The sequence below is a fragment of the Amblyraja radiata genome, chromosome 21 (genome assembly GCF_010909765.2).
Source record: "Amblyraja radiata isolate CabotCenter1 chromosome 21, sAmbRad1.1.pri, whole genome shotgun sequence".
Taxonomy (NCBI): domain Eukaryota; kingdom Metazoa; phylum Chordata; class Chondrichthyes; order Rajiformes; family Rajidae; genus Amblyraja; species Amblyraja radiata.
Window position 1 is genome coordinate 7,705,347 of NC_045976.1, and position 13,230 is coordinate 7,718,576.

Genomic DNA, 13,230 nt, shown 5'->3' on the forward strand with positions numbered 1-13,230 from the left:
ACGTGAGTCACGCTCTGGATAAAACTGTCCCCCGTTTTCACGTTGGGGAGGGGGGCAGCAACAGGCGGTAGGAGCGTTACCCGGTGTTCCGTAATTCCCCGACACCGTGCCGAGGCCAGCCCGCTAGTACCTGAAGCAGCGGGCTGGACGCATAGCCACTCGAGAGGCATCCGGCAGGTGTTCCCGATGTCGGACGGGACGTCTCTCCACCCGCACGGGGGGAGAGAGAGCCGCCTGAGCCGCTGGAGCGGCTCATGGAGCAGGTGCCTGCGAGACGCGCTGCTTGAGGGGCGCTCTCGCATCTACAAGGCAAAAGCTCCAGAAGAACCTGTCCCCCGCTCGACTTCAGCGGAGGAGCGTTCCATTGCAGGGGGGGCAGCAACAGGCGGTAGGAACAATTACCGGTCGCCCCGCTATCCCCATCACCGCGCCGAGCCCAGTCCCGCTAGTGCCTGAACTGCGGGCTGGATGTCTAGCCATCCGAACAGGCATCCGGCCGGTGGCGTCCGATTCGTCGGACGGGGACATGTCTCCACCTAAATGGAGGAGAGACAGCCGCCTGAGCTGCATCCAACAGCAATTGGAGCAGCTCCAGCGAGATGCGCAGAAAGAGCGCTCTCGCGGAGGGAGGTCAGGCACCCCCTCCACAGTGCCTCATGCACTGCCCTCTGCTCCCTCATTACTGGAGGCTAGCATTGGTGACCAGGGCTGGGCTGGTCTGGAACAGGGGCAGGCGGACGAATTCGGGAGTATGCCAGGGGTGCAGGAACATGAAGAGCTGTTGGGTGTGATGGACCGCTTGTAGCAACCCCACGGGCTGGAGCACCGCTGGAACCAAGAATGGCGGCCAGCATCAACCATTACTGGAAAAGGTGCTCGCTGAGGTGCTGAAACAACACAGCACCAGAAAACTGTGAGGCCCTCAAAGTAAAAAGTGTCAACAGCCAAATCTGGGGGCATGTGGGTCACACATCCAGACCCAAGAACTCAAGCTACAGCGGATCCTAAGGCTCCTGACGTCGGCCATCACAGCCTTTGCTCGTTCCGTGGAGACCACGGAGATGGATACCTGCCAGCAGGATGTGCTGGCATTAATGTGTACCACACAATTTGAGATCAACAATCTCCGGAGGGAAACATAAGACCTGCCCTCAATCCCAAATTTGCTGGCTTGTGTAAAGCCCCAGCTGCGGAGACGGACGCGCTGCTATTTGGGAAAGATTTCAATAAAAACTGAAGGAGATGCAGGAAGCATCAAAAACCTTCGGCCTAATGAGGGCAGGCCCCGGGACGAGCAAACCAAGACCTCCGATACCCAAGTGGCAGCACCCCACGGCATCCACCAGTCGACGTCCGCAATATGGGACTGGTGAACGCTTGGGGTCCGCACATTATCCCCAAAGATCTTTCAGATCAGGGCCCGCAGCGGACCGTCTGGAAAATGCGCCTCCCCCCAACATCGCCAGCACGTCAGAACAAAATCTTCAGGAAAATGAAGAAACAGAATCGCCAATAACCATGGAGGTAGGTGGGTCTGGTCCCTACCAACATATAGAGAATAAGGGTGCTTTATTAACAGGGGGGAGATTACACTTGTTTAAAGAAGCATGGGGTATGGTCACGAGTGACAAGTATATACTCAACAACATTACAGGATATAAAATACAATTCATGTCAGAAAAAACGCCGCCAGTTCAACAATGGCCCCAAAGGGTATTTCTCCCTCCGTCAAAGAGAAACGTGAGGGACAAGCTGAACTGGTGAGACTTATCACAAAGGGGGTCATGGAAAAGACCAAACATGAACCTTTGGAAATTGTATCGAATATATTCACTAAAACCAAAAAAGATGGTGTCTGTCGCATCATCATTGACTTAACATCACTAAACAAATTTGTTAAGTATATACATTTCAAAATGGAGACATATGTTACTGCCAAACAACTGAATTCCAAAGGACACTTCATGGCAAGCATTTATCTTAAAGATGCTTACTATCTAGTACCCATATACAAGGATCATCGCAGATACCTAAAATTTATCTGGATGGTACAAAGCATTGCCCTATGGGCGAACTTCAGCCCAAGATTATTCACCAAAATATTGAACCCAGCCATGGCAATACTAAGAAAACAAAAACATATTGCCATGGCATATCTGGAGGATATTCTCATAGTAGGGAAAACGATGGAATTGGCTGTGGCAGCAGTATCAGCTACAAAACAGCTCCTCGAAACTCTGGGGTTCGTCCTACATCCAGATAAATCTAAGTTGAAGCCATCCACTATCATGGACTACCTGGGCTTCACAATTAACTCAGTCCATATGACTGTTACCTTGCCAAAGGCAAAAATGGTTGAATTAGCACAATCATGCAACAAATTAATGGTCAACGAGCGACCAACTATTCGACAAGTAGCAAGAGTAATTGGGGAAATGGTAGCAGCATTTCCGGCTACACAATTCGGACCTTTGCACTATCAAAAAATTTACAGAGAGCAAAGGTACGGGCAATAAAACGACATACAGATCACTATGATCGTGTCATGAACTTACCCACTGAAGCAATATCAGAGCTACAGTGGTGGGCAAAAAACGTTTGGCATAGTTTCAGCCCTATCTTTATCACTAACCCTACTTTAGTTATTCAAACAGATGCCAGTGCTCAAGGCTGGGGAGCGACTAACTCCATATCCAGCACAAGTGGTAGATGGACTAAACTAGAGTCATCATTACTACTTACACTGGGCATTAACTATCTAGAAGGTACACAAAATTGCTGGGGAAACTCAGCGGGTGCAGCAGCATCTATGGAGCGAAGGAAATAGGCGACGTTTCGGGCCGAAACCCTTCTTCAGACTGATCTATCTAGAGGGCTATCTGGGATAGCTATCTAGAGATGTTGGGCGCCTTTTATGGTTTAAAAGCATATGTATCTAATATGCAGCACTTGCATGTTCGGTTACAAATTGATAAATACTACGGTGATGGCTTATATTAACCATATGGGTGGCATAAAATCATTATCATGCGACAAATTGGTCAACATGATTTGGCAATGGTATGTCGAAAGACATATTTGGCTATCAGCTACTTACCTACCAGGTAAGCTAAACACCCATGCCATGAGAAAATTAAACGCCTGGGTTGCAAGTTTGAACAGACCTTACCTGGAACTGAGATTGTCCAAACAAACCATCACCACCATGTCGGCATCCCTTCGAACATCCACCAAGAGGCAGTACTTAACCAGCATCAAAAAAGGGAGAAGTACTGCCAGGAAACATGGACAACATACGCAACAGCTACAGCCACCAACATACTGGAGTTCCTGGCCATCTACACCACGATGTAGGGATCAGCTACAGTGCCATCAACACAGCGCAGAGTGCTCTTTCTGCTTATCTCAAACCAGCGGCAGGACAACAGGCGATGGGATCCCATCCACTGGTGGTAAAACTGATGAAGGGCATTTACAATATCAAGCCCTAAGCCCAGGTATACCCATATTTGGGATATCAGTGTGGTCCTGACATATCTCAGGGAATGGCCACCAGCCAGATCCCCCGGCCTCGAGCAAGCTACACTAAAGACGCTTAGGTTGATGGCACTTGTATCCGCTCAGAGGGTCCAGTCACTACACCTATTGCGACTGGACAACATGATCACAGCTCCAGACCAGATCTGTCGTTATCCAGCGACTGGTCAAACAGAGCAGACCAGGAACACCTAATCTAGTCGTGCCTTACCCACCAGAACCACGGTTATGTGCCATGACCTACCTACTATCCTACATAGACACAACCAGAATATTCGAGGGAGATGAAAAGCCTTGTGGGTCAGTCACAAAAACCTTATGGTGGGGTACGAGCCAAACCATTGCGAGATGGCTCAAGCAGGTGCTAGAAACTGCTGGGATAAACACTAACATGTACAAATTTTATTCCACCAGGGCAGCATCCATGTCGACGGCTAAAGAATGGACATGCCTATACACCACATCCTGGCTACAGCAGGATGGTGGGAAGGGAAAAGACCGTTCAGAAATTTTATAATAAGCCGTTGGCAAAACCTGATTTATTTGCAGTAAAGATTTACGAACTGCAAATATTTAATTTAAGCCCAGGGGAGCAACTTAATTCTTTGTTGTTATTGTTTAAAAAATACCATTGTGTTTTTCTACAAATAGACTCATTGGTTCATTACGATAACACTTCCTCCCTCAAGAACTTCGGCAGTGAGTGAAATGAAACTGTTACACGGTTTGGAAATCACAGAGCTTTGAAATCTTCACGTAGTCACTCACGTGACTCCGAAGTAAAATAGTAAGATTAAACGAGAACTTACCAGTTTGAAGTTTGATCTGTATTTTATGAGGAGTTACGATGAGGGATTACGTGCCCTCCGCTCCCACCCTCATTATATGGATCAAACTAATAAATTGATGTCTCCTTATCTTTACTATGTTTACTTCAAAATAACTGTGTCTATCTGTGATTCCACACCGCTGCTTGGAAGTATGCCGCGCCTGCGCACTGAGCGGGTTCTTCACGTAATCCCTCATCGTAACTCCTCAAACTGGTAAGTTCTCGTTTAATCTTACTATTTTACTGTGCTCTTACCCTGTGGACATAGTTTAGGTGAGATTAGTTTACCGATGTACAATGAAAAGCTTTTGTTTGCATGCTATCCAGTCAGTGGAAAACTATGCACGAGTGAAAACTGGCCATCCACAGTTTACAGATAAAGGATGAAGGCTGCGACGGGTGCAGCACGGTGGGTGGCGCAGCGGTAGAGTTGCTGCCTCACAGCGCCAGAGACCCGGGTCCGATCCTGACTACGGGTGCTGCCTGTGCGGAGTTTGCACGTTCTCCCCTTGACCTGTGTGGGTTTTCACCGGGTGCTCCGGTTTCCCCTCACCCTCCAAAGACGTACAGGTTTGTACATTAATTGGCTTTGGCAAAAATTGTAAGTTGTTTATTGCTCCCAGTGTGTGTGGGATAGTGTTAGTGTGTGGCGATCGCTGGTCGGCGTGGACTCGGAGGGCTGAAGGGCCTGATTCCGGCTGTATCTCTCAACTCTAAACTAAACTAATGAGAATCATCAGCTAGCGAGTGGTCTTGTACGCCCATCTACCTGCGAGAACTTTAAATTCTCTTTAATTGGACACTATCGGCGTTGAGTTTTTAGTTTTGAGTTTTGAGTTTTGTTTAGTGTAGTTTAGTTTAGAAACATAGAAACATAGGTGCAGGAGGAGGCCATTCGGCCCTTCAAGCCAGCACCGCCATTCGTTGTGATCATGGCTGATCATCCCCTATCAATAACCCGTGCCTGCCTTCTCCCCATATCCCTTGATTCCACTAGCCCCTAGAGCTCTATCTAACTCTCTCTTAAATCCTTCCAGTGACTTGGCCTCCACTGCCCTCTGTGGCAGGGAATTCCACTAATTCACAACTCTCTGGGTGAAAATTTTTTTTCTCACCTCAGTCTTAAATGGCCTCCCCTTTATTCTAAGACTGTGGCCCCTGGTTCTGGACTCGCCCAACATTGGGATCATTTTTCCTGCATCTAGCTTGTCCAGTACTTTTATAATTTTATATATAGAAACAGTGAGTAGGGTTCAGCAACTCTACCGCTGCTCCACCGTGCCACCCTGATTATTCACTGTTCATACTAGTTCTCACGTATGATGGCTTTGTTTGTGTATTTTTAGACCAGGGATGGGATCAGGCTATTAATTGGCATTGCAGTAGTTGATCATAAAACGTGGCTCCCACTCCCATTCCCACTTCCTCCTGTTGTCCGGTCGCAAGTTAGCACAGCGTGTTCTCGACTGACCACTGGACGTTGTTCCCGTTGCTTCCTGAGTGACACTGTTGCATTCCCCCTGTCCCTGGGGGAGGGTGGGCTGTACATCACAATCAAGTCACCACACTTTTACTTTAGTGTGGGAAATTAAAGCAGGCTGATTCCACAGTGTATCTCCGAACTAAACTATACTAAACTAAACTATTCTAAACTAAACTAATCTAAACTAAACTAATCTAAACTAAACTAATCTAAACTAATCTAAACTAATCTAATCTAATCTAAACTAGACTAAACTAAGATAAGCTAAACTAAACTAAACTAATCTATAATCTAAACTAATCTAATCTAAACTAATCTAATCTAAACTAATCTAAACTAATCTAAACTAAACTAAACTAATCTAAACTAATCTAATCTAAACTAAACTAAGCTAAACTAAGCTAAACTAAACTAATCTAAACTAATCTAAACTAAACTAAACTAATCTAAACTAAACAAGTTCACAAGTTATAGGAGTAGAATTAGGCCATTCGGCCCATTGAGTCTACTCCACCATTCAATCATGGCTGATCTGCCAATGACCATTGGAATCCTCTTGCAATAATTTAAGCTTTGGTTGTAAAGCTTTCATTATGTCAGGGCGGCACGGTGGCGCAGCGGTAGATTTGCTGCCTTACAGCGCCAGGGACCCGTGTTTGATCCTGACTGCGGGTGCTGTCTGTACGGAGTTTGTACATTCTCCCCATCCAAACTAAACCAAATTAAACTAAACCCCGATAGAGTCCAATTAAAGATAGTTCAAAGATCTCCAACGAGGTAAATGGGAGGTCAAGACCGCTCTCTAGTTGATGATTCTCATTAGTTTAGTTTAGTTTAGTTTAGAGATACAGCACAGAAACTGGCCTTTGGCCCACTGAGTCCGCACCGACCAGCAATCCCCGTACACTAACACTATCCTACACACACTAGGGACAATTTACAGTTTATCCCAAGCCAATGAACCAACAAACATGTACGTCTTTGGAGTGTGGAAGGAAACTGAAGATATCGGAGAAAACCCATGCAGGTCACGGGGAGAACGTACAAACTCCGTACAGACAGCACCCGTAGTCAGGATTGAACTCGGATCCCTGACGCAGTCAGGCAGCAACTCTACCGCTGCGCCACCTTGCCGCACTGACATAATCAAAGCTTTGTAACTAAAGCTAAAATGATTGCAAGAGGGTTCCGATGGACACGTTTCAAAATTAAACAATGCATTTAGTGAGGTTCGTGGATAGGACAGGTTTAGAGGGATACGGGCCAAATGCAGGCAGGTGGAACGAGTGTAGATGGGGCATGTTGGCTGGTGTGGGCAGGTTGGGCTGAAGGGCCTGTGTCCATGCTGTATCCCTCTGTGACTCTATCTGCCTGCATTGAAGAAGCTGGAGATGTTGGACACACTTCAGCAGGTCGGGAAACATTTAGTTTAAAGATACAGCATGGAAACTGGCCTTTCGATTCACCGACTCCATGCCGACCACCAGTAGTTCACAGTAGTGCTATCCAACTTTTTCATCCACCCCCTGCTGGGCCAATTAACCTGCAAACCCATACGTCTTTGGGATGTGGAAGGAGACTGAAGCACCCAGAGGAAACCCACACCCACACAGGGAGAGCATGCCAACTCCACACAGACAGAGAGCACCCAAGGTCAGTATCAAACCTGGGTCTCTGGCGCTGTGAGGCAGGGGTTCTACCAGCTGTGCTACCGTGCGTGCTGCCCTTGTTGGATATAGTTGCTAATCTTGTACACTCTGGAGTTTAGAAGGATGAGGGGGGATCTCATTGAAACATATAAGATTGTTAAGGGCTTGGACACGCTAGAGGCAGGAAACATGTTCCCGATGTTGGGGGAGTCCAGAACCAGGGGCCACAGTTTAAGAATAAGGGGTAAGCCATTTAGAACGGAGACGAGGAAACACTTTTTCTCAGAGAGTGGTGAGTCTGTGGAATCCTCTGCCTCGGATGGCGGTGGATGCAGGTTCTCTGGATGCTTTCAAGAGAGAGCTAGATAGGGCTCTTAAAAATAGTGGAGTCAGAGGATATGGGGAGAAGGTAGGAACGGGGTACTGATTGGGGATGAATGGCGGTGCTGGCTCGAAGGACCGAATGGCCTACTCCTGCACCTATTGTCTATTGTCTATTGAATATTTTAATTGCCACCCACAGGTGATGGATCTGACATTGTGCCTGAACAAGGAACGCATGCAGTTGGAGCAGATTCAGCAGGAAAATCAGTGCCTTCGTCAGCACGTCAACAACCTAACGACGGAGATTAAATTGCTACAAGACAAGGTTAGTGAGAGGGGAAAGGCAGAGAACGCTGGTAATATTCAGCTGATCGGGCAGCGTCTGTGGAGATACGCAGCAGGTCACTCAGCGTCTGTGGAGATACCCAGCGTGTCTGGGGGGCACAGTGGCGCAGAGGTAGAGTCGCTGCCTTACAGCACCAGTGAGCCGAGTTCGATCCTGACCACGGCTGCTGTCTGTACGGAGTTTGTACGTTCTCCCTGAACCTCATGGGTTTTCTCCAGGTGCTGCGGTTTCCTGCCACACTCCAAAGACGTACAGGTTTGTAGGTTAATTGTGTTTTGGTAAATATTGCAAATTGTCCCTAGTGTGTGTAGGACAGTGCTTGTGTATGGGGACCGCTGGTCGGCATGGACTCGGTGGGCCGAAAGGAATATTTCCTTGCTGTATCTCTAAACTAAACTAAACCTTCTCACACAAAGGGGGGGTGGGTGTATGGAACGAGCTGCCAGAGGAGGTAGTTGGGGCAGGGACTATCACAACGTTTAAAAAATATATTTGGACAGGTACATGGAGAGGACACGTTTACAGGCCAAACGCTGGCAGGTGGGATTAGTGTAGATGGGACATGTTGGGTGGTGTGGGAAAGTTTTGCCGAAGTCACTGTGTGACTCCAATTCTCTAAGAGCATTTGAGTGAAGCTTTGAAATGTAAATCATTGATGATGGCAGTAAGGATTTATTTTCACTCCAAGCTTTAATGAGCAACAGGCCCAGATTTTAAAAAGAAAATCAAAATACTTGGCCACGATTTGTGGATTTTGCAATCCAAGTGGTCAACATCGATAGCTATTGAGTTGCGTTCAAGTGCAGGCGATAGTTCTGCTGAGCTCAGCTATTCCCAAATAAGATTGATGGGGGCAGAAATTAACTAAAACCTCTCTGAGCCTCTCAGAGGGCGGTGTTGTATTAGCTGGTGTTGCTCCATACACAAACGGACACAAAGTGCTGGAGTAACTCAGCGGCTCAGGCAGGCTCTCTGGAGAACATGGATAGGTGATGTTTCTCCGAGTGCTGGAGTAACTCAGCAGGTCAGGCAGGCTCTCTGGAGAACACAGATGGGTGACATTTCACAGAGTGCTGGAGTAACTCAGCGGCTCAGGCAGCATCCCTGGAGAACACGGATAGGTGACGTTTTGGGTTGGGACCCTTCCTCAGACTGATTGTAGTGGGGGGGGCAGGGGAGAGGCGAGTGATAGGTGGACACAGGCAAGGGGGAGGGGGGTTGATAGGCAGATGGTTGGAACAAAGGCCAGAGATGAACACAGAAGGTGTGAGTCGGAAAGATTGGAGAGCCGCAAATTGTGAAGCCAGAGGAGGGAATGTGGGAGTGGGGGGAGGGGCAGGGGAGAAATACAAATGAGTCCATGTGAGGCACAGGGGTGGAGGAGCTGGGCGGGGGGAGGGGGAAGAAGGGGGGAGGGGGGATGGTAGGGAGAATGGGGAGGGGGGAGGGGTGGTTGTTAGCGGTTACCTAAATTTGGAGAATTCAATGTTCATATCAAAGATAGACACAAAGTGCTGGAGTAACTCAGCGGTTCTGGCAGCATCTCTGGAGGAAAAAGGATGGGTAACGTTTTGGGTTGGAACCCTTCTTCAGACTCGGTTTCAGACTCGAGAGTCTGAAGAAGGGTCCCGATCATCGATGTTCAGTCCTGGGATCTTGGGGTCCAAGAGTTACTCCAGCACTTTGTGTCTATCTATGGTACAAACCAGCATCTTCCGTTTCTTCCTGCCCATGTCATAAAAGCCCATTTGCCTCACGGCGCTAGAAACCGGGTTTTGATCCTGACCACGTTTGCTGCCATGTGTGGAGTTTGTACGTTCTCCCTGTGTCCGCGTGGGTTTTCTCCGGTTGCTCCGGTTTCCTCCCACACTCAGGTTTTACTGTACTTTGGCTCAAATGTCACCGTGCTAAATTCCTTAACATTCCCATTGGACTAGACTAAATGTTGGAGCGTGTAGAATGGAGGGCAGTGCCTGCTTCATCAATTGGGGCAGAGGAGAGGAGAGGGGAGGAGACTGGAGGAGAGGGGGAGTAGAGGAGAAGACAGGGGAGCGGGGAGGAGAGGAGAGGGGAGTGGAGAGGGGAGGGGAGGTGAGGAGAGGAGAAGGGAGGGAGGGGAGGAGAGGGGAGGGAAGGGAGGAGTGTGGAGGGGAGGGGAGGAGAAGGGGGGGATGGAGTGAGAGGGGAGGGACGGGAGGGGAGAGGAGAGGGAAGGGAGGAGCAGGAGGGAGGGGAAGAGGAGAGAAGGGAGGAGAGGAGAGGGGATGGAGAGAAGGAGCGGGGAGGGAGAGGAGGAGCGGCAAGGGAAGGGAGGAGTGTGGAGGGAAGGGGGGGGAGGGGAAGGAGCAAGAGGAGAGGGAGGGAAGAGATGGGGTGTGGGTGGATTGGTGGGGGAGGGTGGGTAACGAAAGTAGTTGTCTCTCCTGGAAGGATATTGAGAAACGTACGTGCAAACGGGAACTCGGGAGAAACCAACCTGCAAAAATAGTTCCGAGTCTCATCGCGCTGTTAAATCAAAACACATTTTTTGATCAAAGGCTGAGGAGAGTCCAGATAGATGTCTATAATACCATGAGCAACTTGGACCATTGAGTAGAAGAGTGGTGCAGCTTCGTAGGACTTTGGTTAGGCCACATATTGTGTGCAGTTCTGGCTGCCCCATTACAGGAAGGATGAGGAGGCTTTGGAGAGGAGGTTTACCAGGATGATGCCTGGATTAGGGGACGTTCACTACACTGAGAGGTTGGACAGACTCTGATTGTTTTTTTCTGGAACGGCGGAGGTTGCGGGGAGACACGTTGGAAGTGATGAGAGGCGTGGATAGGGTAGACAGTCAGAACCTTTTTCCCAGGATGAAATAATCAAACTCTGGAAGGCACACGGCTTTAAGGTGAGAAAGGGTAAAGTTTAAAGGAGATGTGCGGGGTAAATATATTTGCACGGTGGGTGCCTGGAAAATGCTGCCAGGGGTGTGGTGGAGGCAGGTGGAGGCTTGGAAGAGGTTTTTAGTTAGCCGCATGGATAAGCAGGGAATGGAACGATATGGACCACGTGCAGGCAGAGGAGATTGTGACTGTTTGACAAATGATTCACATTGTACATTACCAGAAGTGAGGTCGCGGTTTATGTACCAGTGTTATGTCAGGATTCATTTAACTTGGCATCACGTTCAGCATAGGCACTGTGGGCCGAAGGGCCTGTTGTTCCTCTGTTGTACTGCTCTATGTTCTATGTTCAGATCGGTGTATTTCTTTTAAAGATTGCTGATTACTCAAAGAAGCCATCGCTTCATTGAGGCATATCTCATAGAAAACTACAAAGTCATTTTCAGTCTCTGAAGAAGGGTCCCAAAACGTCTCCTATTCCTTGTTCTCCAGGGGTGCTGCCCGACCCACTGAGTTAAGCCTCTGTCCCACTTAGGAAACCTGAACGGAAACCTCTGGTGACCTTGCGCCCCACCCAAGGTTTCCGTGAGGTTCCCGGAGGTTTTGGTCACTCTCCATAATGGTCGAAAGTGGTTTCCGCGTAGTCGAGGCTTCTTCTATGTTCCTGCGATTATTTCAACAAATTCAAAACCGGCCTCGACTAAAAATAGGTTGCCAGTGGAGTGGGGTCGCTATTTACTTACAGGCAGTCAAAGGCCATCTCCTTCGCTGACCGGCCATTTTGATTGGCTCATTGGAGTTTTCAGCAAAGATCCTGTAGGATCTTTGGTTCTCAAGACCTAGAAGATCCACCGGAAGGTAAAATGCCCGCTAACTTTATTAAACTTCTTGAGACTGTCTCCATTCCTTCTTCCCCCTTCTCTCCCCTTCTCTCCTCCCTCTCTCCCCTTCTCTCCCCATCTCTCTCCCCATCTCTCCCCTCTTCTCTTCCCCTTCTCTTCCCTTCTCTTCCCCTCTCTCCCCTTCTCTGTCCTTCTCTGTCCTTCTTTCCCCTTCTCTCCCTCCCTCCCGCGCTCTCTAAAGGACTTACCGTGCTCTGTGGTAGCCGTTTACCTTCCTCTTCATCGCACAGACAGCGCTCCTCCGCTGTCCCTGGCCCCCACCTTCGCGATGTGTGTGTGTGTGTGTGTGTGTGTGTGTGTGTGTGTGTGTGTGTGTGTGTGTGTGTGTGTGTGTGTGTGTGTGTGTGTGTGTGTGTGCGTGTGCGTGTGTGCGCGTGTGTAGATCCTGCAGGATCTTTGGTCAGTAGATGCAGCTCACGCTTCGGTCGAGGCTTTCCAGGCGAGTGACCAAAACCTCTGGCGACTCACGGAAACCTTGGGTGGGGCGCAAGGTCACCAGAGGTCTCCGTTCAGGTTTCCTAAGTGGGACAGGGGCATTACACCAGCACTTTGTGTCTTCTTAAATTAGTTTGTTGCTTTGGTGTAAAGTCCCCTAGATTTTAGTGCTTGCAGTTTCTATCTCAGTCAGTAATCCCACTATTCTGCTCCAAGAACATATGAATCTATGAAAGGACAGGCTTGAGTTTGTGAGTGAGTTAGGGACTTGGCCACGGTGAAACACCAAAGCATAAAAGAGCTGACCATTGCAGTTTTACACACAATTCAGAAAGTTATAGAATAAATATAAAAGTTTAACAAAACACCAGAAAGCAGGACTGGGATGGAAGTGCAATGATAAATAATGACACAGCTTTGAAACCCAGTTTGACAAATGATTCACAGTGTGCATGACATGAACTGAGGGTGTGGTTTACGCGCAATGTTATGACAGGATTGATTTTGTTGGAGCTGGTCCAATGCAGAGCATAACAAAGCGAGCTGCAGCTTAGAGGACGACAGTGAAAGTTCAAGAGATGTGAAGCAGCATCTGGGCCTAGTTAGTGGTTGGCAGCCTGCAGCAGTGAAATACGACTACATTGGAACGGGATACAAGTCAAACACCTACGTTAAACTTGGGCCAGACAATCCTTTGTCATGCAATGCTTAAAATGGAACTTAAAAATAGTTTTGTGCGGGAAGGAACTGCAGATGGTGGTTTACAACCAAAGAGAGATACAAAATGCTGGAGTAACTCAGCGGGACAGGCAGCATCTCTGGAGAGAAGGAATGGGTGAC

The 13,230-nt window shown here is 48.4% G+C and overlaps 1 protein-coding gene across 1 annotated transcript in view; it reads left to right on the forward strand.

Annotated features, from left to right (window-relative positions):
• The window catches only part of lmntd1 (lamin tail domain containing 1), a 102,774-nt gene that overhangs the window by 42,008 nt on the left and 47,536 nt on the right, over window positions 1–13,230 (forward strand). Inside the window, exon 6 of the mRNA XM_033039328.1 lies at window positions 8,022–8,147. Within this exon, the coding sequence (XP_032895219.1) occupies window positions 8,022–8,147 (126 nt within the window). The remainder of the gene's footprint in view (window positions 1–8,021; window positions 8,148–13,230) is intronic.